This window comes from Diuraphis noxia, unplaced genomic scaffold (assembly GCF_037042655.1).
Source record: "Diuraphis noxia isolate RWA-SAM2 unplaced genomic scaffold, SU_Dnox_SAM2 contig0004, whole genome shotgun sequence".
NCBI lineage: Eukaryota > Metazoa > Arthropoda > Insecta > Hemiptera > Aphididae > Diuraphis > Diuraphis noxia.
This window is the reverse complement of record NW_028301714.1, coordinates 38,444,608-38,472,564: the sequence shown is the minus strand read 5'-3', so window position 1 is coordinate 38,472,564 and position 27,957 is coordinate 38,444,608. Positions and strand designations below refer to the sequence as shown.

Below are 27,957 nucleotides of genomic sequence, written 5' to 3'. Positions count from 1 at the left end.
TTTAATGTAGTAAAATATAATTATAATTTATAAATCATTGTGCCGAAGTGTATTTAATCCATGGGTTATGGCCTATGGGTATATAACCGCCATGACTATTAATAGTCATGGTGTTATGTGCAGTTAACAGTGTATTTGGATTAGATTCAGATAGTATGAAATAATAAATAAAATACAATTATAAAACTTGTTTAAAATTTATTTACATAATACAGTTATTAACTTTATGATAATAACAAAATATTTATAAATATATAAAAAAAAAATTAACGCAGTAAAAATTATACCATAAAATATAAGATTACAATATTATGTGAGGCTCAGAGTAAAAATGGATTAGATAATTATTAATTTTGTAACTTTTAATTTTTATGAATAACTCAATACCTAATAATTATATTTTTTAACTGTATTTCTAAGAAATATTGATCTATTAGGTATGTATATTTTTAAGTTTTTTAAGATATAAGTTCGTTTACAAACTTTATTCTTAATTGAAAGAAATTTAAAATAGTATGACAAATTATATGACTTATTTAGTTTCTATAGATTAAATTCAGACAATAATATACAAAAGTCATTAATATTAAGAAAAAGTTCCATTTTCATTCTGTTCACCCCTCATCAAAATGCTGAGCAAAACAATTTCATGCTAAATATATTAAATAATAAATACACAATAAAAATAAAATATTTACAAGAACTTAATTATTAAGTAAAAAAATGCCAACGGGTGTTGTAAATCAGATTGAAATAGTATAATACACTATATGATACTATAGATTATAGTATATGTATTAATTAAAAATAAGATGTTCATTTACATGAATGTACCTTCGTGTTTCACTTATACGAAACACTGTGTCATAAATACAACTCGAACGAACTTTATAAATTTAATTTTTAAGTCGCAAGAAATTTTGGTTTACTAGATAATAAAATTTGCTAAATTTGTATATAAAACTTAAACTTTTATTATGAAGAACTGGCCAGTTTCATGACTATACAATATTAAACTATTTAATTTTAAAATATAATAAATAATAACAAAATTATCTAGTTTTGATTGCTATCATTCAGTATTTAGATATTTATTTACACAAGTATAATTAAACTTAATATCAAGCACGATATAAAAGGGGAATAAATTAATGAATTGTCTAATAAGTTTGTTTGTTTACAGATTTTTAAACATAACGGTAATCTATGTGTACCAATACTCGAACAATCCACTAGTAAATATTTAAATAATAAATACGTATGCATATTATATTCAAGTTATTATCCATTGCTGTTTTAGAATTTAGCACCAATTAAAAAAATATTTTTTCTTAATTCAAACGCAATATCAGAAAATAATAATAATAGTCCATTATATTATGTATACATCTACTACAATATACTTAAACGTGTAAAATTAAATTCAGTTTATGAATTTCAAATATTTGCTGTGAGCATTAATTGGAGTCTGGGGTACTGTAATATTACATCACAATAAAAGTCACAATAAGAGTATTTAAAAATATATACGCTTAGCACGTGGTGGTAATATGTGTATGAAGTTCAAATATAGAATTGGTGTCGTGGTGGACTACCCTGAAAGCCTTATGTCTAAGAATCTAATTACATTTTAATACTTGTCAATTTTTGGCGGTAGAGTACCTATATAATACTTCAGTATGTTTTGTGTATTTTTGTTCAATATAAACGATGAAGAACGATACTAATATCCCGGGTCGTATTTAGGCATTTAACTAGTTAATTTGACGGTTATAAAAATAACCATCAAATTAACGGAAAATAAAACGTATCAGTTAAAAAAAAACAATTTTTGTAATAAAATCAAGTAAAAAAAAAAAATATGTATTATTAAAATATAATAAATAATGTCCAAAAAAATATTCACCCTCTTAAAATTATACCCACCTGGGGAAACTACCTCCTGTTTTTCACACCTCTAAATACGACCCTGGTAATTTAGTCGCACAATTATCTTGGAAAAAAATTGCAGAATATAAAGATAAATAATAATAATGTTTTTCTATTTTCAGTTCGATGATGGATAAGTAAAAAGAACGAGTATACTTTGATGAGATAGATTCCCCCACCACCACAACTCCAGTCACAATAACGTATGTTTTCGAAAAGCGTAATCGTCGTCGTCGTCATCGTAGTAGTAATGTGTATATAATATTATATAATATTATCATTATTAATAATAATAATAATAGTGGTCGATTAGCTGTTTCGTCTGGTTTGAGTGACAGTGGCGGCGGCCGTTTTGGACGCGATCAGTTTGTTTAGCGCCACGATGCCGGCCAGCGAGTTGTGTATGTAACCACCGCCGGCGGCTACGGCGGCCGCGGCCACACTGTGCTGATGCGCTTGGACGGACATCATCTTTTGCGTCTCCCGCCTCACCTGGTACTTGTGCAACTGGAACCCGGCCACCACAACGGACACGATCGCCGAACCCGCGAACATCACGAACAGCGCGCCGAACCCGTGCACTGGCATGCATATACCGTAGACCACGTCCTCGCGGATCCGTCCCTGAAATATGGTTACCGCGTCGCTGTCCGTCTTGGTGTCCGGCGTGAACGCCAGGTCCGATTGTGATATAACGTCGTACAACCCACTGACACCCACGTCCGCGTTGCCCGCGTCCGACACGTTCACGGAACGCCGGCGCCGGCGCCTCTGCCATTGCGCGAAGCCCGCATCTGTCTGCTGCTCGTCCGATGTCTCGTTATTGGAAGACGCCGGCGCCGCAGTTGGCAGTTGCTTGTCGTCAGCGGTGTCGTCTGACGGCACCACTACGCCGTCTTCCAGGTTCCGTGGTCCATGCGGGAAACCGTCTCGGTTCAGTGTTTCCTGCGAAAAATCGTTATCATTCTTAATCAAATATCATAAGGTAAAGTACATACTGTTTTTTTTTTTTTTTTTTTTTATGAACGACTATTATAGTATATTGTGCAATAGCAAGAGTGATGAGATATTTCTACAGTCACGGGCAACGTTTGCTGTAAAAGCCGCACACGAAGGCTGCATTTCGCCCAAGACTGAAAAAAGCTGCTTTCCAGTTTTTTTTTTTTTACAGTTATTTGAAGAAAAAGTTGTAGAGAACCTAGTGTTGGGTTTTTAACCTTACGTATAAATCACAAGAATTTTATGAATTTTCAACTTCATAATTCCATGCACATTTTCGCGATTTTGACATGTTTCGTAAACATTTGAACTTTAAATGCTTGTAAACAAAAATCATGACTAACGATTTTTGATTTTTATTTACTACGATAATTACAACTTATGATAAACCTTGTATTAAGTTTAAAAGATTATATTTTGGACAGCCAAATTTTTTTATCGGCATTTCAATAAAAAAAACTTAGAAAAATCGAAAATTTCAACTGTCTATAAATAGCTTAAAAAAGTCAAAATATTTTTAAAATGTATACACAAATAGCAAAGTAAAACAAAATTTATCATGCTGAAGTTTAATTTATTGTCACATTGAAGTGAATTTCCATTTTAAATTTCACGTGAATTTACAAGATATGTTGTATAAAAAATTATGAACGTACAATCCCTGTATATAACCCTCAATCTCATACATGTAAAAAAATGAAAAAAATGGCTAATTTAAATTATTTTGACACCTCTATTGAAAACTACAATAAAAGATAAATCGTATAATATCTCTACACACCTTTTTATAACAAATATGGTGAAACGAAGAAAATGTTTATTTTAGTAGGTAGGTACCGTACCTTATTTTGACCAGGTTGTGGCTTGTTATTGTGACTGGTTGTATCAAACGGAGTGTGCACTGCCATCTGCGCTTGAGCACTCGGCTGGTCCGTGTTGACCGTTACTGTTTGGACGTAGTCCGAACGATCGTTCTGCTGGTCCTTCCTATCCACCGGCCCATATTGGAGCTGGTGCTGTTGTTGCTGCTGAAGTAAATGTCCGGCCGATGTACGTTCATCCGTCTGACAGTGGTCCAGACAACCGTGCCGACATATCTCCACCTTACACCGGATGTGCACGCTGAGCGCATCCGGGAACTTGAAGGCGTGAAAGAATGCGTACGTGATGACAGACGCCCGTTCGTCTGAAGTCCGAGCTTTCAGGAACCCGCTGATCATTTTTGGTCTTAGAACACACCCTTGGTCGTCTGTCAGCTGAATGACGTGACCACCCCCGTCGGACGCGGCGCAAGATTTCACTCGCATGTCAAACTCACCTATGTAGGCATAACCAAACATAATTCATGAACATAATTTAACCTTTTGTTTTAGGTATAATATAATAAATTGGTTTTCAAATGATCAAATGAGAAATGGTGTTAGAAAATATTATTGTTTTGATAAACGTTCTTAAATAGAAATCTTAAGAAATATATCTCAAACAATATAGAAATATGTCTCAAAACTAAAAATAATCATAAATATTATTATTATAATGTCTTAAAAATATATAAATATGCATCATGTTATATCCAATATAAAACTAAAAATTTGATTTTGTCTTAACATGAAATAAGTTTGTTTTAGCTGATCCTTTTTTACGATTGCGTAAAACAAATATAAAAATTCTTGATATCTGCCTTTAATCATTATTATTATTACATACTAAGAATTATTTTTTTATTCATATGATGGTTCCAATGAAAATATGGCTTATGGAATTAAAGTTACAGTTTCTAATAAGGAGAAAATCCAATAATTATATGCACACAATATAATATGTTCCATATTTACAATTCAGTGTTTGCTAACACTGTAGACATTAATACTATTACAAAAATATATTTTTATGTTTGAATTTAAAAAAATAAAAATAAACAGAAAATTAAGAAAAAAATATTCATATATTGTATTACATGTATTGACACTTCAGTCGGATAGGACCTTTAATTATTTTCTAAATATAATCATGCATCATGTACAATTTAGTATTTATAAATAACCGTTACTTCACTATACTACTACTATAGATTATAGTAATATACTATATTAGTACACTATTTTAAAATTATGTACTGTTATGTTTATATTTTTATAGTTTTATTTATTACCTCTATAATCATTGATGGCTACCACTAACGTTAACGTAGAACCCAAAGGCACTATACCGCTAACTGGCGGAGCCCACGGTCCTTTTCCGTGTTGTATTTCCATCCAACAATCGACGTTATCACCTAATATTTCAGACAAACATTACATAGTTTATTAATGATAATATTATGATATATTGATAATGATATGTATATTAAATGTGGGTACGAGTATAATATAGAAACATATAATAATATTTTAACATATTATATTATAGTGATTTCGAAACTGTGGTGTGATTTAGTTTCAAAAATGATCCCAAAACGAATCGTTTCACAAGAGATTTATCAAAATTATTAAGATAATATCGTTGTTGCTTACAGTTAAACACCATACGCATCACACTAATATAATATAATTTTCTAGCCGTCCCACCTCTGAAGTCCAACTGTATAACGTCCAGATCGGCGATGACCATGGGCGGTTTGGACGCGGTCTTCTCGTAATCGTTGTACCACTCGCACCGCAACCTCTTGGCCTCGTCCCACACTTCCAGTAGGTCCTTGTCGTATTGGACGACCACAGTGTTCTCGTAGAACTGACCGTTGAGATCAGGCTTGGTGCCACACCGTGCGTACGCTATGCGGAAAGTGAAGAACGTCTTGCCGGTGGACGGTGGCACGTACACGCACCGCGGGTCAGCGTACTGGCCCTTGGACGACACGATCCCTTCGAACGGATGGGTGAACTGCAAATGCACGTCCATGTGGTCCTTGCCACACATCACCTCCAGCGACTGGATCACCGGCATACCATCGGGCCGCTCCAGTGGCCAAATGTCACTGGCACCGCCACCACCTCCACCCCCACCAACGCTCACAGTGCTCTGCACGAACTGTAAAACGAAATTATGGTGTGATTTAATTATTTTGAGTCCTAATTGACAAAATAGAATATGTAGACCCTACTATACAAAAACAGTTGTAACGTATCCACGACATTATTCCCCTGCCATAATTTATATTATTATAATAATAGGTTTCTCACTTTTTTTATCTAAATTGTTTTCACAAAAACAATGTTATATTTATTTCGAGTTTGACAAAAAAAAAAAATAAAAAATATCATTGTCGGTATAGTTATAATATCAAATTTAATGGTGTAGTAACTTTTTTAATACACAATTGTAAGCATCGTAATATGATAGGGAATCTTGTTAAATTCAGTAAATAAAATATGCTATTGAATTTCCACTAATGTAAATTGTGCGTATAATTGATTCAAAAATAAATTTTGTTTTTATTTAAATTAAATACATTTTGTAAGTGGTCATGTAAAATAATATGTATATATTTATATTTCATTCAGTGAATATAATTTTAAGATAATGACTTAGTTCTACGTCCGATATCAATAAATAAATATGGTGTAATAATTTAATATTCATGATTGTTCAAATAATTTTCTATCAGTATAATACATATATAAAAAAAACTTTATTGAGTGACCATACGAGTTGAAAAAAGACATCACATTATACATATTCAATATTGATATACATAATATAAGATTGTTATAAAATTATAGTAAATAATTATATGAATATAATTAAAGTTATTATAAAACAATAAAATATCTACATAGTAGAATTGATGAAGATATAAAAAGTAAAAGAATACAGATTTTATGTATAAAACAGAAAAATTGATATAATATTAAGTTACTATCATGAGGATATTAAGTATAATGCCAAAATAATAATACTTGTAGGTCATCCCAAAATGTTCTATATTAATTTGAATATAATACCACAAATTGTACACAGAACATTATTGCATAAATATTGTATATATATATATATATATATTTTTTTTTTTTTTTTAATTAATTAATACAATTGTGATACAAAGTGGAAATTAATTTTATAAATAAATATTTTACTCGATTTATTATAAAATATGAATAATAAAATAATCTAGGTTAAAGAAACTTGAAGAAGACTGCATATTTTATTTTTTAAGTGTTTTAAAAAACATAAAATTACTGTCAAATTAAGCTACATTCCTAAACAGCAACGAAAAATAATTACATTATAAAATACATAACGTTATGCTCTGTTAAATAGTAACTATCGAAATTATTAGGACCTATACGATAAATTAATAGTGGGTGACAATTAAATTATAAGAATAATTATGTGAATTAAATTTAGTCAGTTTTACACACTAAATAATTTTATTGTACCTACTAACATTTGGATCGTCTTCGTATTATTTTTTGCGCATCTCATTAGTATTATTATCGTAATTTATGAAAAATATGGAAAATCATTGCCCCAGTATTTCTAAAATTATTAATTATTGAATAATGTGGTTAATTCGTATTACAATATAAGTAAATTAAAAAAAATTAATTTAAATCATTACTGGACTTCGTTATACTTAAAAAAATGATTAACAATAATATGAATTCTGAATTTCTGATAGATTCTAGTTTATTTCTAAATTAACTTTTATAGTATTGTGGGTAGAATAAAATAGTTGCATACGTGTATAATACCCCATATACATACGCATTAACATATTTTTACATTTGAATTACCTACCTACATAATTTAATTAAGTAGTCTTATTCTTCTAGCTTTTTATTATTTTGAGTAATTTTATTATTTTATTCATAAGATCAGCATTTTTGTTCTCAACTATCATCAGAAGTATTAAGATAACATTGATATATGCATTTGTTGTTATTGTTTTAATGCTGCAAGCAAATTAATTTTAGTTCTCATGGAGTTCGAAGGAAATATTTAAGTGACTATATATTATAGCGTGTAACAATTAGTAATTATTTATATCTTCTGATGCATGTTTGTATTAGCTACGGGTATACCTACATAATAATATATTAGGTATATATTATACATTTCACGTACGTATATAAAAGAAAATAATGAATAGATTTGATTATACATAAAGTAGAACAGGATTGTTTTGTTAAGGGAAAACGAATAATATGTGATCGAATGAAAATGTGTGATTTGAATTTTAAAAAGTACAATTATTGTTAGGTAATACAATTCAATTTTATTATGCTGATAATGGAATTTGCAAAATAGATCATTGATCAAACAATTTCACTCAATCACTCATCAATAATATTGTAAAACCTCGTGTTAAATCTCTATATCATTTTTATATTTAAGAGTGATGAAATGTTTTAACATTTTTAATGGAATAATAGATTCTTTTGTGTAATATTGCTGTAAATATTTATTTTAAATATTTTCAATTATAAAAAGAAATTTAAAGTGATAAATTAAAGAAGGATAATACCTAAATATAATATTTATAGTTACATTTTAGATTCTGAGCGGAGCGATGAATTTATTTTCATTTTACTCTAATGTATATCATCATTGTTGATTTTGAATTGATATTTAGATACTAAAAGTAGGTACATACAATATTCATCATGTATAATTATAGCTGTGATCAAATATCGTCATCATATTTCCATTAGTTGTAAGCAGTTACCAGTATAATAGTATATGATCAGAAGATAAATAAAAAATTTCCAAACATCTTACGTCTTTAATACTATTATATTATGATTTTATAAAGAAGTTACTCTATTGCACTTGATCATCGTGCATTAACCTTAACTTTTAGATCTAGTAGAGTAATAAATGAATCTATATTCTATATAGGAATTTATGTAGCTTATTATAAATGTATTTTATTATTATAATATTAATGTATAAATTGTGTGAGTAATTTAAATTAATTTAATTATTGTGTGTTAATTAGTAGATTGTTGTATAAGCCACTCTATTATTTTATAGTATTTTTCAACAGAATGAATATTTTTTTCTGATGAGCATGATATTAATATTTGTGTGAAATTTGTATAATCTTTAGTGCCAAATTTGATGAAATCCGTTAGTTAATTTGCAAAGAACTTGATTGTTTAGGTGTACTATTTACGTATTTGTCAAAACGGTGATTGCGTATAAGTATGTAGAACAATGAGGAAATCTAAATACAACACGATCATCTGAGTGCTAAATGGTCATCAACATTGTCAAATTCATAATTATTGAACTTTTAAATGAAATATTTTAGTCAGATAAAAACAAAATCTCAAAATATTAATAAAATACCATCATTAAAATAATTTTAAAAAGTCTTAAACCAAATAGAGCCATTATTTTATGAATACATCTTGAGATTGAACACATACATTATTGTTTCAGCATGAGTCTCCATCATTATTAGTATCACTATAATATAAATGCAATGCCGGCCCAAGATACGGGTGAACTGGGCGGTTGCCCGGGGAGCTACTTTTTTAGGGGCGCTTTTAATATACGAATATATTTTATAAATTTTAGCGTAATATTTATTCAAATTGACAAAAATATAGCTAAATGACTAAATTATCTATGACAGAATATTCTGTAATATATTTTACTCCACTTTCCAGTTTTTATTATCATATTACAAATAATTACAAAATAATATACAATGATATATTATTATCATTAACTCGGGAAAACCGAAAAAGTATGTTTTACAGCCGATACGTCTATAAATTGTATCCAAATAAGTTTTGCAATCTTTTACCTATCCATAAGTATAAGAATTTTAAGCAAAATATGTAGGTAAGTACTCGTATAAAAAGTATTAAATGTATTATGGAGCATTTGATTAAGGGCGCCTTTCAAAAAATTGCCCGGGGCGTAAAAATACCTTGGGCCGGCCTTGTACACATGACGTATTAGTGGGTGAGCGCTAAGCGGCTAAGCACTACTAAATTGTTCATTTTAAATTTTGTGAAAGCTTTTTGGGCTGTTCGTCGTTCTATAAATTTATTTTATTCTGTTAAATACAACTGTGAAATCCACGCTATTTAGTATTTGGCAACAATGCACAAAATTAAATTTCTCCGTCGATAATCACCGTACAAAATCATATTTTATAATTGTAAATCTGTGTAATTTGGAAATGAGAGTAAAAAATATATAATTATTTATAACTGCCAGAAAAGTATGTTAATTATAAATATATATAAATGATTTGTAGGTATACACTTATTAGTTACTACACAAAAATGGTTTTCGTATATTTTATTAAATACTTATAAGTTATAACATATATGTTCTGTACAAAATTTACGTACTTAAAATAATGAAATATATATATAAAAAAACATATATCATTAACTATACGGTATAAAATTAAATAATTAATATTTTATTATGTTACTATACTATACTAACTCATTATAAATTGTTTCATACTATGGTTTTAATTCAAGTCTTAGGTATATTATCAAATATATTTAATCTTATTTTAATATATACATAATATACTCGTTCCAGTTAGTTAAAACATAATGACGTTTTAAAGTACAAAAATATTGTGTATAATTATGAATAGTAGATTTTTTACACATCACGGCGTGTCGAATATGTACGATTTTATTAGGTATTATAACATATTTCTCTAAATCATTAAGTATATATATTATATCCTATGCATATGTATAATGTAGACGTATTATATTTATATAGGTACCTATATATAGATTATATGTAATCTATTTGGATTACATAGATAAAATGTAATTTATTTATATATGTATAGAAAAGTATTCGAATATATTATTATTATCATTTCAATAATGAAATATTATAGAACAATTGTCAAATAGGTTTTCGAATGAAAATATTTGAATAAAGTATGATTAACATTTTCTAGAAACACGCATGCAATATGTAGGTACATATTACACTGCAGGTTATTGCATTTCTTCGACTATTATACGTTGTTTAGGTATATCATTATTAGCAAATTAGCCCATAAAAACCAGTAGTCGGTGTCTTGGTTTCAAGCTTATTAAATAATTCATGTACAATATATAATAATATGTATACAATTGAATGCGAAATAATACATCGCGCGTGTGCTTGCATTCTTCGAATTCATAGCGAGTTTATATAATTGGCAAACGTTAATTATTAATAATTGGAAAAGAAAGCTGACAATAATTTGTATCCGCTTAGAACTCGCAAAGAGTGTGTATTATATACGTGTACATAATAATTGTATTATTATATATATTTATATGTATTATCGTGTGTGATTCGTTTCGTCGAATTGACCGAGAAATATTATTTTTTAAGTGTTGCGGTCAAATGGACGGTTATTTAAAAAGTCAACCCCGAACAGCGTATGATGTGCAGATGCACAATATGAGTACTTCTGTTGAAGCGTTATTATAAAGCTACAGCAGTATATTATGCAACTTCATATTCTATAATTGTCATTGATATTATATTTTTTGTAATAATTGGCCAAAACACTTTAACTTAGCATTGTGTTAGTTTATTCTCTCCCGGGGTGTGTTGATCGCGTAAGTGGAAGCTTAACACACGTCATTGTTGGTCACAACTTGTAGTAAACGTGTGCACATGTATATAAATATAGAAGAAAAAAATAAAAAGAATAAGAAACTAAACGCAAGATATTCGTATATATTACAGCAGCCGTTGCTCAATATAGGGAGCACACGAAAACCAGTTGCGTGTGTTTCATTCAAAACCAACGGTACACCAGTTTAGGTAACCAGTAAAGCACGTGACTTGAACCGCCTGCTTATGACCTCACAGGAAGGAGGAGACAGGAGAACAACCCCATGTCCATCGACTAACCTAATCAGAGACAATAATGGTCACAAAATTTAATCATCAGCGTTCACCGATTTCAAGGGCAATGTATCTGGTATACGTAGGAACATTATATTATTGCATATTTTATTTATGTAAGTATCCGTTATTGTTGTGATATTGAGATCCTCTGTGACCGCGTGATCCACAGTGGTCGATAATATCTCGGAATGGCTGTATTGCAAATAATGTAATATAATAATATGATTGTCGAAAATTATTACCATTGTCCCTATAATACTGTAATATCTATATTATTGACAAGGTATATTATATATATATATATATATATATATATATAAATATAATTGTCATCATCCGCGTGCGACTGTTGCAGTAAACGACTATACAGACGTTTTTCGACCGGTGATGTTTTACCGTGAAACCATCGCAGTAACAGTTTCGCGAAACAAAGACAACAAATTGTGCGTGTGTACTACATAATAATATACTCACGACATATTATTATTGTAGATAATCGTCGAGCGCAATTATTATTGTCTTACTACACATTATTTAACGTTGGCCGGTGGTGGGGAGGGGGGTGGTTGGCGTAAAGACACCGTCTAACTAGGAAAATATAGCATAGATGTAGTTATATCTTATATATACAAGGCTTATATACTTAAACAAGTTAAGTTACTTTTAACAAAGTTATGCATATCATAATGAGTTACTTTTTTTTAAAGTAGCCACAAACTTATTAAGTTAAATTTTTTCAATGATTGACTTTAATATTATTCAATTGATCTTTTATTCGAGTTAAGTTAATTAATACATAATATCTTCATAGATTTAAAATTTTAAGATATGCCATATTTTGTACAAACTATTGTTTTTATATTTAAAACAAAGCAATAGGTGATCGTACAAATTGCAGTTTATAATGGGCTTTAGGTATTGTAAATATTGAATTGTAGATTGCTGAAGTGTTAAATGCATTATTTCAGGATTTTACTATGGAACAAAATAACTTTACGAATAAAAATAAAATTCAAAATATCAAATATATTATATATGAAAAGTTACAGTTCCACTCAAAAACATTAATTTAAAATCTCAGCACAACAGTCAATAACACCATCATATCGGTTGGACGTTCAAAAAAACATTACAATACCCAGTACCGTATTTTTTTTTTAATTAACCTAATTAACTATGTAGCCAATAATTTATATGTTAGAAAAATCAACATTCAAAAGCCCTTCCATTCTGTAATTATGTCCATTAATTGTTCTTGTACCTATATTTTATTTACATTATAACTATAATATATTTTTGTTTTAGAGTATAAATTGTTTATAATTTTATCAAATCTACTTGGTGTGCTTATTAGTATAGGTTGTACAAATTTAGTTTTAAAAACAACTGTAGGGACCAAATTGATATTTTACATAGTTTAAATTTACCCTTTTTCCTATATTTAGGTAGTTTAAATTTATCTATATTAACTTAAGCTTAAAAAATTGCTTTATTCTTCATCCTTGTAAAAACAACACACATTATAGAATATAACATGTGCATTGTAGACATTGTAATATTGTACAATAATATAAATTTGTGTATAAATGCATAACGGTTTGATAGTTGATACATACGGACGTACTAGGCTACTAGAGACGTGGCGACTGTAATAACAATATTTCAATATATTACGCTGACGGCCAAAGATCGGTGGCTTTACGAATAGAGGTATACGTCTTATTATATATAATAATATATTATATTATTTAGCGTACGGTAGGTGGTCAGACCAATAATATCTCGTATAGCTCTCTATATATTATTATTACCTATAGAGTATAGGTACGAGGTACCCATCGAACCGCGTGTACGTATCAAATATCGCGAGTAATCGGTTGTTCGAAATCAGATATCATCATATTATATTATTATTATTATTATTATTATTATTATTATTATTATTATTATCATTATTATTACTATTACTATAGCTATATATGTGTGTATTAATATATATGGTATAGAGAGTAAACGAGTACCGAGGGAACAATAACGCCTGGGCGTATATATATATAACCTGCCGAATGATATAGTGTAATTATATTATTAAAACTCGCTGTGTCCTAGAACTTGAAAAAACCAGTAATATATACGTATAATGTTTATGTAAATTTAGATATTATGTATTTATGTTAAACGTCGTCCGACAGTTTTTTTACTGCTGTTTTATAAGACAATATTATTACGCTATTTTAATGGGACGCGTCGCGTTTCATGGACATACCTACCAGTTTCAAAAGTTATTAAGTGCATATATTATATACACAGACAAGCGGGTCTACACACGAAAACTATCATATAAATATACGCGCGTTAGGGTCCTCTGGTTGGCAGTTGGCGAGTCTTTGACCCGACGTGACATTTCGACTATTTGGCGCAAAACCTACGCGCGGTAACAACAACGGGTTGTGTTCCACAGTGGTGCACCGTTGTTTACACAAAAAGCTGTCTAATGATATTATAACGGACGATTTCGGTGAATATTCCGCCCGGAAATATAAGATATTATAATAATATATAGTGATAGAATGATGGACCCGTTTTCCCATCATGCCCAAAAATACATAACCTACGGTAAAATATTCGTGGGACTATATGAAAGTAGGTACCTACATCAACAGGTTATAATATAATATAGGATATACGAGCAGCTATACCTATACTTATATACATTCAATTCGCTGCCAAATATAAATATCGGGTGATCTATTTAACGTAAGATACTCATTATTTCGAAATATATTAAATGGATCACCCCATTTATAAATATAATTTCAGGTCTATACTATATGGTAAGTACATATCATCTAAATAACTAGATAATGACTACCTGTTACAATACGGCCAATACCTAGTCGAGACTCCAGGATATATTGTATATGATGTAGTTATACGTGTACTACATATATAGTATATATGGGATATTAATAGGTGGATATTGATGTGTGTGTGTGTGTGTGGTGGGGGGGGGGTGATTGAGGGAACCCCTCTTAAAATATCGAAAGTTTTCCGTTCAAAGTTATTGAACATTTTTTAAAGCTCCACCTATAATTATATTAAATGTATCTCTGTTATACGTATTGGTGTTATAAATTTATAATATACAACTTAATTTTCGCAATTAGCTTTAAAACGTAACTAAATTAGCATACGTATTGAAGTCAATACTCAATGTAGTATTTAAAACCATATTTATTTGAAGAATTTATTTTTGTATATGTTATTCAATTTTAAAAGTATTACTTCTTTTTAGACAAAAAGTTAAAACGATAACCTTTTCACGGAGGGCTACAGATAGACTGAACCTCTCTTATTTTAAAGTTGAACATAAAATATTTAATAATCAATAGATAACAGTTTTTTCATTAGTTTTTAGAAGAATCGGTAATTATAGAAGTATGACCATTAGTACTTTGAGGGGGTTACTGTTGGTTTTGAAAGTGTGTATGTGAGGACATGTAGGATTCGTTGCTGTAAGAACCAAGGGGGTCACCCATCCGGGAGCTATCAACGCTGGATGAACAATGCTTAACCGTAACACACATTAACGACTGCAGCCACAACCGTTGCGCCAGGTCCTAATAATCACTATTAATTTTGAAATTTAAACATCATTTCATACAAAAATAATAACGTACTGTGCGAATTTCGCCTACAATGGATAATCGACCCGCGTCGATTGTATTATTATTATTATGACTATATTAGCGATTACCCTTTGATTGTTCTCAAAATAAGTTTATTTAACGATAATAAATATCGATTATTAGTTGATGATTTGGTAGGAGCTAGAGAGCCCATTGATGGGGGACCCCGCGCATGTGCCCAAAGTATCCAATGAAAAATAGGTGTCTCCCGATATCGATACCAATTTTGTAATACAAGTTTTTCTTCTCAAATTTCTTGTCTTATTTAGATTCTACACACAGAAAACATTTTTTCCAACATTCACTTGTTATAACTTGACTTTATAATTGTAAAAGCTTTGAAGTGGTAGGTATATTTTTGTATACATATTCAACAGCTAATATTATATATTTTCAGATAAAAAATGAGAAAATATTATGTTAGTATATTATGATCTATAGTAAACATATAATGACGTTCAAACCTAATTTAAATCTACAAATATAAAATGCTTAACCTTTACACCTAAGTATTGATAATTTTCTAAAAGATTTCTTATAAAATGGACATAAGTACTGGAACTTAATAAAAACTTAGTCATATGATCATAATAATTATGCGAGTGAAAGTGTTCGCATACCATAGCAGCAATAATTATCCACTATCTATAAAATCCGACAAGTGGCAAATGGTTGGGTGACAATTGACCTAGAATCTAGGTCCTAAATCAATAAAAAAAGGTTTCAGTGCAGCCTGAAGCCTTCAGTGAATTCGTTGTCATATAAATCAAAAGATCCTTACGGAAGGACCATTTCGCATATACCGTTTTGTTCAAGACCTTTTTCGCTATATATAGTTTAGGTATTTTTCAAAAAAAACCCGTGTCTTTGGTTGACCTTACACGTATACAATATATTTTAAAAGCCCAGAGATGCTCAATATATTCTTTGTAATATGGTAATGAAAAGTACCTCTGTCCTCTATACATACAACGTGCGGTCGTGCGACGGTGTGGTCTGATAATAATGTATACCTAATAATATAATACTGCTGTATTTAAAGTAACAACTAGTACAACAACAACAGACAACAGCAACAACAAAATAATAATAAATCGTGCACTTACAGGTAGCGGAGTAGCTGTAGCTTTTAAGTATAGCAACGATATAAGTAATGCGCACACGATAATATATTTTAATAATATAATATACTTAGAGATACTTACAGAAAACGTGAGGATCCACCAAGCGGTCCATGCAACGGAGGTCTTGTCACCCATCTCTAGCATCACTCTGTGAACAAAATAATAACAAAAAAAATTTAGAATAACGTATAGAGGCGACGGCATAGGAGGTATTATCGTGATAATAATATAATATCGTTATTATTATTATTTTCTTTTTTATAAATGGCACAACCATCAAGCGGACAGCTGAGCGCGCGCGCTCTACACTAGGAAGCGGCGGCGATGACGGTATTATAGTTACACGTGCGCGCACATAACATATAAAATATTTACGTATAGTGTATACCGATTACCGGTTCACTCATTCACTGATATCATACTGGAAAGTCCGTGCGAGTGAATAATATTAAACAGTACGAGTATATTTTATGTAGTAAGTACTTAATATTGTGTGTATCATAAATTATACATTTTCATGACTTTTTTGTTTTCTTTAAATATGTCATTATATTTGCATGAAATGTTTCATTTATGTGAAAAATAAAAATATATTCATATTTATCGTTTATGTTTTTATATCTATATCAAACAATTTAAATTTATAGGTACTACATAACTTTATAAGTAGGTATTCCTAACTTATAAGTCGAAAACTCATAACTCATAAACTACTATAATACATTTTAAGATTAAAATTTTTGAAGAGCTTATAATTACTAACGAAAAATAGAGACCTTATAGGTAATTGATGACTAACGATATTTGATAAATGTAGAAACTCAGAACTTAATCTGTACAAGCTAATTTAACAAGTAAACCTCGTCTTTAATAATAATTAATAGGCGTTCATAATAAACGTTAATAAATTAATCATTCATTATCAATGTTTATTATATTATTTGTAATTATTAATCAATACTTTAAATAGGTATTTATACATATTATTCTATCAGTTTACGTAAAAAAAAATGATTTGACATAATAATTCGATGAGAGGGAAATTTTAAATTTCCTAATATTTTAATTTTGTGTACATGTGCCTACAATCACAATAATAATTAATAGGTATATACTATATAATACACAGTCGTATTGTTGCGCGTAGATTTGTTGCACTCGTTAAAAAGAGATAATCGTAAAAACCGTGAGCACGCGAGGCTGGTCATTTCGACGAAGACAACAACGATTGTTTCCTCATCCCGTCCGTCAGCCTCGCCGAGATCAGCCGGTCGATCGCCGTGCCGAGTATAATATATTATTATTACCTATAAACATATTATGAGGTACAGGTTAGACGGCGGCGGATATGGCGCACGAGACGTTTTTAACTGTAAAAGAGATAAAAAAAATAATAATAAATACATATATATATATAGAAAATATCGCACAGACGGTATCGGTCGGAAGTGGCGGAGGGTATTCACACGACACTGACACCTGCGAACGCATTCGATGGTCGGGTGAGGTGGGGTTGTGGACGGGCGGCAGGGGGAGATGGCGACAGCCGTAATACGTGCCATCAGTACGTAATTAAGTCCGTGTCCAGCCCGTCTGCAGTGATGCATGCACCGCTTGTTCCCGGAATCGTTTGCGCGACAATATTATAACCACGAGCTCGCGATTTTTTTTCCATTTTTTTTTCATCTCGCTTTAATGACGTTCATATATTATCTAACAAACCCTCGTTGAGAATTTCTTTTCCCTATTTTATACAGAGGTAGGTATACAACATAATTGTAAGCATTGTATTATATATAGGTAGGTTGGGCTAGGTTAGGTGGTCAGGATGGATTAGGTTTATAAATACATGCATATTCCTACAGCGGTTTTATCGTAAAATTTAACAATATGTGTCGAGAGATATATAGAGATAGAACACGCGTGCGGAAAACCACGTCCGGCCAAAGTCATTTACAAATTACAATTCATATATTATACCTAGATATAATATATGTATAATATTATAATAGTATGGTCACTCTCAGCACTATTATACGCATAAATGCATATATTATTGTCATGGGATGCTGCAGTATAAGTTATTATAATCATAAATATATAATTTATACTATAGATGATGATCGCCATGGCCGTTATATATTTATTACTTAAACTAACATGCCGCGAACGCACATATTGGATATACCCATAGGTAATTAATATAAATTAAATATTAACCAACCGAATGGACGTAGAACATCGTCGGATGTTTATGATGTTCGTGCGAGCTATATATCATAATATTGTATATAAATGGGTGTATACGACGACCTACAGCCGTTTGTACCACTTGGCATATTTTTTCACATATATCAGTGCCAATTTTTCCCCACAGATTTATATTAAGATTTTACGATCGTTGATAATGTATATGTTATTTTATTTCAAGAAATTTTGTACAAACGGTTTGTATAAATTATACAAACCGTTTACCATTTGTCATGAATAATTTTACGCCTATGTTCAACATTAGTTCTAACGAAAGTGACTTATCCGGAAGATTCTACTGCCAATATGATATACTAGGTAGATTAAGTATATCTGTCAGTAATATGCGTTTCATACAAACGTATCTTAATTGTATTCTATGTTAATGTTTTAAACTTAAAATAATATCCATAGACAGAGGTATAGACTATAGCATAAATAATACCAAATTATGCATTTATGCGCCACTATGTTTAATTAATAATACGACATTCAAATTTTTAAAATGCAGAATAATTAATCAACCAACATTTTTATACAACTGAAATAGGTTTATATAAATCGTAATTGCATTGTTCATTGATAAATCATTATCTCAGAATACTGAGTTATGAATTTATATAACTAATTGATTGTATCAAAGTATTTTTGTGTGTACAATTTTCATTAAAGTACTTAATTCTTGAAAACACATCTGGAAATGAAATACCATAACATACTTCTGTTAAATACCTCATGAATACTGAAAACAAGATTACGATCAAATTAGATACAAGTGGTACAACCTATCAAACAAAAATTTGAATAAAATGTTTAATATTAAAGATACATAATTGCGGTAGGTTTTTTTTTTAAAAACTCGTTTTATTTAATTGAAGCCTGCAAAATATTAGGTACCTATCTATACAATTTTTAACGAGATAGGTACATCTTAAGAAAATGATACATTATATAATCAATATCAAATGTAATATACGTATACAATGTACATATACATACTTAACATTTATTTTTATAAAAAAAATTTTCACGCTTGTACAGATTTGAAATTATTATAAGTTAACTTTGTACGGACGTTTCGGAATTTGTGTGAATGAAGGAATGAGAGAATAATTTATCAAAGTACGTATATTGAATGCACGTATACCAACGTAGTGTCTGTGTGATTTTCAGAGCATAAATGTTTTTACTACTCCGTATTATACATATTATATTATATTATAAGCCTACCATAATATATATATATATATATACTTAATACCTATATAGTATATTCTAGGCCAAAAAATCAGCCCACCCTCATCTCGGCATACAACACGAAAGTCAAATATATAATTAATTAGTTGGATTTCTTTCGCACACCGAATGACGACACGACGTAGTCCACACTATGCACAATTTATTATTATGTATGTCAGATGAGTTTCCGTGTGCGTTTAGAAATCACCACACACCTTATTGATTCCGTTCAAACAATTGCTGATAATTTGATTTTTACAACCTATGTCCGTTTCACCGGTATACCTATATTACAACAAGTCCAGTGTAGACGTTGTACAAGAAATAAGAAGCGGCGATAAAACATCGATATTCCGTCTTAACTATTATGTGTGTGTGAGCCACTTGCAGAATTCAACATTATAATTATTTATAATTTTTCGATCGTCGCGGCTGATATTCGGGGAGCAGCGATATTGTTTACCTATCACATATGGGCATACATTATGTAGGTGATTGAGGTAGCATTATATTATACGACCGTATATAATATGTTCAAACAGGCAAACAGTTTTATAAACTCAAAAAACGGAAAACGAAATAAAACGGTTGGCCATAAAACCGCATTTATCAATTATCATTATAATACCGCCGGGATAGAAGCTCGTAAGGTTTTTTAGTATTTTACAACTGTTGGCAGCAGCAATTTCGAGATCTCTGGGTATTATTTTATTGCAACCATAACCACGTACCTTGTCGGAACCTCATTCGCGGAAATAACTCGATAACGCGCGCGCGCGGTCTACGGACTCGCAGTCAATGGATCGGCCGTATATCCGGTATGACGCGCGTATATACAGCAATATAATATAATAATAATATGTATACACCGCTGACGTGGTGCAGAAGACATGGGAGTATTATTATTATTATTGTGTTTTTATACCCATCATCATCGTGTACCTATTGCAACGATTTTTCCGTCGTGTATTTACTTTCGTTGATCGACGTCTGCCGTGAAAACCGAATGAATGGATCGGACAGAAAAAAAAGAGAAGAATGACCAATATTAATGCGTCTGTGCGATGAGGGAACGCGTCGATGATAAGGACGGAGACATATTATATTATTAAAAGAACCGAGGAAGCCGAGGAACGGGTTTGCGCGCAGCCTCCGTTTTAAGCGCGCTGGATAAATTATTAAATCCGCTAAAGATTCTCGGAAAAAACGATGTGCGTGCGGAAACGAGTCGTTCTTCACAAGGCGTGTCGCGCGATAATGCAGTGCGCGACATCAATGAGAAGCATTTATCCTGCAAAAAAAGACACACATGCGTGCGCGTGTATAGGATATACGTATTGATACCTATATAGATATATGGATATAATATAATATGAGGACTTTATTTTTTTTGCTGTCGACAAATGGTTTTCTTCGATGATAGTATTTTCATTTTGTCATTCATTTTAATCGGATTATACACGTATTATATACTGACACATCAATACTCGGCATCGGTTGATGTATGCGCCTTATATATAATACATGTGCATTGTTTATTTCGTTTCGTTTTTCATTTCTGCGGCGTATCGACCTACTTTTCGCGGTCGTATAACGTTGCATACTTGCACATGTGTATGATTTACGCGTATAGAGCATTAGGGCTCCCGTCGGTCGGTATCGGTCGGTCGGTCTGCAGTTGGCCGCACAAATCGGCGCACGGCCGTGGCAGGTCCCCATTGTTCGCCCGATGGGTTCATTGTCAGTTCCGTCCTGGATTTAATGAATTTTAACATTGCTGTCACGTTGCGACAATGTGCGTATTTGATAATAACAATCATATACCATGTATATGGATTAATATATATATATATATATAAATATTATACACGATTTTGATGCAGTCGTCGCGAAATCGTGCTACAAGACCATCAGGCGCGGGGCCGGCACACGAAAAGCGTGTGTATACACACCATATACATAACGAAAACACGCGTATATATAAATTAAAGAAAAAGAAAAAAATTCATTGTGAGAATAAGGACATGCTGGAATTGAGAATAAGCATTCGTTCGATTTTAGACTTAGTGATAGGAATTATTAATAGTACGATCAATGAATTAGGTGTTACAGCGATGTGCACAAATTATTTTTACTCTTAACATGCATACCGTCCCTTTCTCCGGGTCTCCAGTAGCTAATCACAAGATGTGATGGTATTTTATAGTCTATATTATATTTCATGATTGTACCATGTTTACAGCAATAAACTTAATACACGACTGTGCCGAAAAAACGGCCCAAACGTTTAACAATATTTTAATAATAAGCGGAAAGCTGAGTCAAGGATGATGGTTATAATAGTCACGATCTCCTTATCCTAAGTCCAGATATACCTACGCTCAGTGACAGTCGAATTTCCGGCCGTGTCTCCGGTAAAGTTGTACTTCGGTCGACGCGACGGTCGGTCACCGCGGATGACGGTTTTACTACGCGGCGGGTGACGTCATCGCACCTGCACGCGTGTTTGTTGCACGAGACACATATTATAATATTATTTGGAAAGCGTGCCCATCAGTCGGTCAAATTCCGTACATTCTTACAATCAGTATCGGACCTGTTATGAATTTAAAATTAACTGACGGCTTTAGACGATCCAAAGTTCTTGGGCGTGCGTTCTTGCCCGTCCGTGAGCTATGTGCAGCCCGTGACCGGGTGTGTGCTGCACATAATATATTATAATGTGGTGGTACGCGAGGGGTACACGGCGCGCGGGAAGGGGGCCCCCGGGGCTGACATTATCAAACCTGTCTGATGTCCTAACCGGATTACCGGAGACGGCATTTTTTTTTGACCGAATCCGAAAATACCTAAACTCCCCACCGGACCTCTAATTAATAAACGGATAATACTTATTTTCTCCTCTCGTGTAGGTATATTACATGTATATATACATAGTTGTAACCGTCTATATTATACACCAACACATACATATTATTACATACAAATGCAATTTAATAATTTACTGTTGAGGTACAATCCCCATTATACACATGATCACACATTCTTGTCTTCTCTACCATTTTTCCTAGCCATCATACACCTATTTATATACCTATATAATACGAGTACGTACTATATTGACAACAACCTCAGAAATGAAAACCGAGAATTGTTCGAGAAGAACGATTAAGTTTATCAATAACGCTAAGTGAAGTACGAGTTGTATTAATTAATTTTATGTACCTATTGGACTCACAGAACCATATAGAATATAATATTATGTAATTATAACACGCATACACGTATATTGTCGGAAACAATTAGGCGAAGCGTATTATATATACCTACAAATTACGCGCTTTATGCTCTGAAAACATCGCACCGGACACGTGTGTGCGTGTCTGCGAGTGTAAGTAAGCGCGCGCATATATGAGTGTATGACTAATAAGTGGACTAGGAAATGATTACAAGATTGGCAGAAAGTTTTGTGCGGACTGGTTACTGCTGGCTGGTCATAGGTATTACAGCGAACGTATAATACACAGTCGATTTTTTCTTTCGTATATTTTTCGTCGGCTTGCACCTATATACGCCTCGGGCGGATCAGGTAAGTTGATTTAGGTCAGGTGGCACACACACACACATACATACAGTGGCGATCGAGATGGAGAGGAGCGGCGACGGCAGTTGCAACGACGAAGACGCCGGCGGTGGGAGAATTATTGGCCTACGAAAGCGTCGCGGGGCGCGCGAGTCTGTATGGCGATCACCGCGGCGGGAGCATCTATAGCCTTGACCCAACGGCATTCTACAACCCGTGAGCCGGCCCGGGCCGGAAGAGAGGTGACCACAGACAGGGCATCGACTCTCTGCACACGCGTACACAGAAACATATACACACACACACACACACACACACACACACTCACACAATGCCGACGATACATACGCTATATAGAGTTTTCCCACGACGCGGCGCACCCTTCAAGAAGACGTGAAGCATGATATACCTACGCCACTGCAACTGATATATTATACAAGTGTACATGGTGGGAGATATTATGAGTTTGGCAAACTATTAAAAACTCGTTTTTCTTTTCTTATGAATTCCGCCGTTATTATTGCAAAGCGACAAAATATTACGGCTATTGTTGTTATTCATTATTCATTATTCTTTATATATTATATATATATACACGTAGATGTAAAATATACAACCACGTATGGACGATAAGCCCTTAACTCGTGGAGGTCTTGGACGTTGTCTATTACGTATATTTAGACCCATTTTTGGGCGCGGGAAGGATTTCTTTCGAAATCCCGATGGTTCTGAAAATTGTCTAGGAATTGAAAATAGTAAAATTTCCATTGCTGATGGGGGGGGGGGGCGCTCTACTCTACTAACGGTACGTCATTTTATCCGGAAGAAATCGTAGGAGTAATTTTATATTTTATGACGTTTCAATAATATATACAGTGTACCAGTACTAGTTGTATGTACGTTTGATGTACCACCACCACTACTACTACTACTACTACTACTACTACTACTTATGCTCCTACTAACGAGGTTCACGCAATTGACTTGTAATTTGTAAATAAAATATTAAGTATAATGATCATACACTCTGGGTACACGAAGTGGCCAAGTGGGTTGGACCGTATATATGTGTGGCTAACCGCAATGGTCAATTTAGAAGGATTAACTATATAATATAACATAATGGTTTGTCGTTCGAGGTTTGCTGAAATTTTAGTTAAAAAGTGCTATAGCGTATAAACTACATTATTTCTCGTTAACCCGTCCACTTCCGATGATACGATTTGATATCGATCGATAATATTTTTAACGAGCTTCGATGTTGCTGCAGCAGCATTAAAATAACTGGATAATTTACATAATATACGAATCCGACATTGTCGTCGATTTGTCATGCGAGTTCGAATTATTGTGGAATAACGTTTTATTTTTCATTTCATTTCATTTTTAGATATAATAATTATGCACCGAAAAACCGTGAGAGCTTATAAATATAAATATATAAAACGTATACCTATATATTATATACATATATTTATTCTATACCTACATAATACAAGTAGGTAGTAATGGAAACGCGTTTATGATCATTGGAACCGCAGTCAATTAACCAGTATTACTATACAGCGTAAATCACATAAATCATACAACTCGCACTATAACTTTAAGCCGTGTTCTAATAGCAATAATAATATAATATATCCGTGTTATTCGAATTGCTATAAGTAGTAGTAGTAGTAGTTAGGTATCTGGCAACGTGTTACTACAGAGATTACAGACGTGTAACGGAATGCGTACACAATAAAAGTAACACGCCAATTAGTAGTGTGTCTATTAGTGGCCGGTATACGTATCGTGTGTGGTGTGTATTATAATATTATAATATATGCCTATATAACAGTTGTATATTTAGTATTCAATGCAGTACGGAGAAGAGCATACAATATTTGCGAGTTTATAGCGCAAGTGCTGATATTGTTATTCAAATGAAATTTGGAAGAAAATACTCATAATTTAGTGTCCCACGGCGGACGAAACATATACGGCGAATAGTAAAATCTCTTGTGCATGCACAGTAAGCACGCGGGTATCGTGTGTTGGTAATTACATAACGGGCCCGGAAAATCCGTCCAAATATCCTGAAATCCCACACGGACGGATGTGTGATAAATACTGATAATCATCCAAAAACGAAGATCGACAAAAATCGGCCGTGATCAGCGATGATTTCCGCTATTGGGGGAAGGTGTCTGTCGACGGCGGGGGTTTATGCGATATGAGGTACGACTTTTCTGAAAATCGGACGGCAAGTCGATTAAATGGCGCTCCGTTGTAGGTGCCCGCCTCCCCCCCCCCCCCCCCCAAACCGACTTACGGACGTGTATTATAATTTATAATAATACTTCGTTGACAATCATCGCGATATAAACAACGTATATAAAGCATTGCGAGTCGCTCAAAAATATATCAGGAACGAGGTCGCGAACGTTGTTGTGTAGGATGAATCAAAAACATAGAACGAGACAGCAAAAATCGGTGCGCAATAATAACACATTTTAATGTTTACCGTGGTATACGCGTAGATCATATTTATAATGTTGTGTTTACAGCAGTCGGACCCGTCGGGCCCAGCTTACGATTCATATACCAGTATAACATATATTATACATGTGTGTGTTTGTTTGTGTGTGTGTGTTGTGTATATTCTACACGTCGCCCTCCTTTCGGACGTGTATGTAGCAAATATATATTATTATTATCATCATCATCGTAGAACGGATGTAAGATTATAAATTTATCATTGCGAATTTATTAGAAGCCTCAAAAAACCGTACTTTTGCGTCGGTCTTGAAGGCATATTCCGTAAACCGGCGGCGCGCGACTGTGAATGAGATACCAAACACCTCTCTTTCTTTCTCTCTAGACTCTCTTTCTCTATCTTTCTATACATATATATATATATATATGTTAAAATATCTATAGATCTGTACACATCAATAAATATAGGTATTATTATAAACGTAAAACGATGTATGCCCGGTGGCGGCCGCGACCAATGATTTTTTTTGCAAACTCTGGTTTCGTTCGTGACGAACAAATTACTCACTTGGCGAATCGCAACAAAAACTTTGCTCGCCAAAAATGCGTCCACCCTAATTCGAAATACTTAAGTGCCGTCTAGGTATATAGAAAATTCTTGAAATGTCTTGAATACACAGAGCTAAGATTCGTCTTACATATCATAACTTATACTAAAATAATATAATATAAATAAAAAATATGTTGATTACGTCGATTTGAAGACTTACGATTCAAGTTGGATGAATAGTACGGCGACGATGACCGGAGAGATCGTATCCGGCGGTAGGTATAAGTGACGATAAACGCTAACGCAGTAGGTTTCTGTTCCACCGTATCGATCAAACGTTTTTCCGGCTCTCGAAAACTATCATATTCCTCGTGTCACGTGTACAATGTGGCTGCTTTTAGTCTAGTAATTTTTCGCACGTTGCCGGTCGCACATAACTAGCGCGTGAGCGGGGTAACAGCTTCGACGACGATCACACGGATACCGCGGATATCCGCAGCGAGATGGTCGCGAGAACACGGACAAGTATAATCGAAACGGTCCCGGAATCGCACGCTCGACGCGGTCTCGGTCGGAAACTACGGAATCGGAACTACGAAAAATAAATTCCCGTGCACTTTACGAATGTGTCTGTATTTTATCGATGATACAGGGCGCTTTTTGCGTTGTGGAAATCGATATGTGTATAGTTGTAATGGTAATATATTATTTACGTTGGGTACCTACTACAATATGCAATGTATCGTTACAGCATGTGCATGTGCATTTCCTACGTGTACAATATTATATTATGGTAGCAGCGCAAACACCTGTGCGGCGCACGTATTTCGTAGACCCGCGGAGACACACTACTTACTACCGGCGGCCGGATCTTTAGCGTAACCGACCGGCCGACGCGACGCTGCCGGAGATCGGGACCGCGACCACGGGCGGCGGCCCGTACGTCCGCCACCGCCGCCGCGGACCGGTAAGCGGACGACGGGTAGGGGAACCGGTCCTCGCGGGAAACTGGAACCGCTACCAACCGCAATTCACGGGAATATAGCGGCACCTTTGATAGTATAGCATGTCTGCGCACGCGGCCCGGACGACTGCATTTTTTCCCCTTCGTTCTTTTATTTATCTTATTTTTTTCACTCATCCGTTTTGAGCAGTATTTATCTCGCGACACACGCGCGCGCGCAAGTAAGAATATAATATACTTTATTGCGTATATATTTTATTGTTGTGTCGTCCTCGCTGCAATATCGTCCGGCCTGCATGCTATGTAATAGC

At 33.0% G+C, this 27,957-nt stretch overlaps 1 protein-coding gene across 1 annotated transcript; it reads right to left on the bottom strand.

Moving 5' to 3' along the window:
- m (zona pellucida domain-containing protein miniature) lies at positions 1–27,565 on the bottom strand. The gene is made up of 6 exons (XM_015512076.2): positions 26,903–27,565; positions 16,664–16,730; positions 5,496–5,955; positions 5,081–5,203; positions 3,771–4,246; positions 1–2,874 (listed from the first exon to the last, which is right to left on the bottom strand). Exons 2-6 carry the CDS (start codon positions 16,724–16,726, stop codon positions 2,239–2,241), a joined length of 1,758 nt encoding a protein of 585 aa, XP_015367562.2. The 5' UTR covers positions 16,727–16,730; positions 26,903–27,565; the 3' UTR covers positions 1–2,238.
- Positions 27,566–27,957: the final 392 nt, after the last annotated feature.

Excerpts from the sequence above, each read along its gene's own strand:
- m (XM_015512076.2), bottom strand. The coding sequence starts at position 16,726 with ATGCTAGAGATGGGTGACAAGACCTCCGTTGCATGGACCGCTTGGTGG. Across the intron at positions 5,204-5,495 it reads TATACAGTTGGACTTCAGAG|GTGATAACGTCGATTGTTGG; the intron begins GTGGGACGGCTA and ends CTGAAATATTAG. Across the intron at positions 2,875-3,770 it reads CACAACCTGGTCAAAATAAG|GAAACACTGAACCGAGACGG; the intron begins GTACGGTACCTA and ends GATTTTTCGCAG.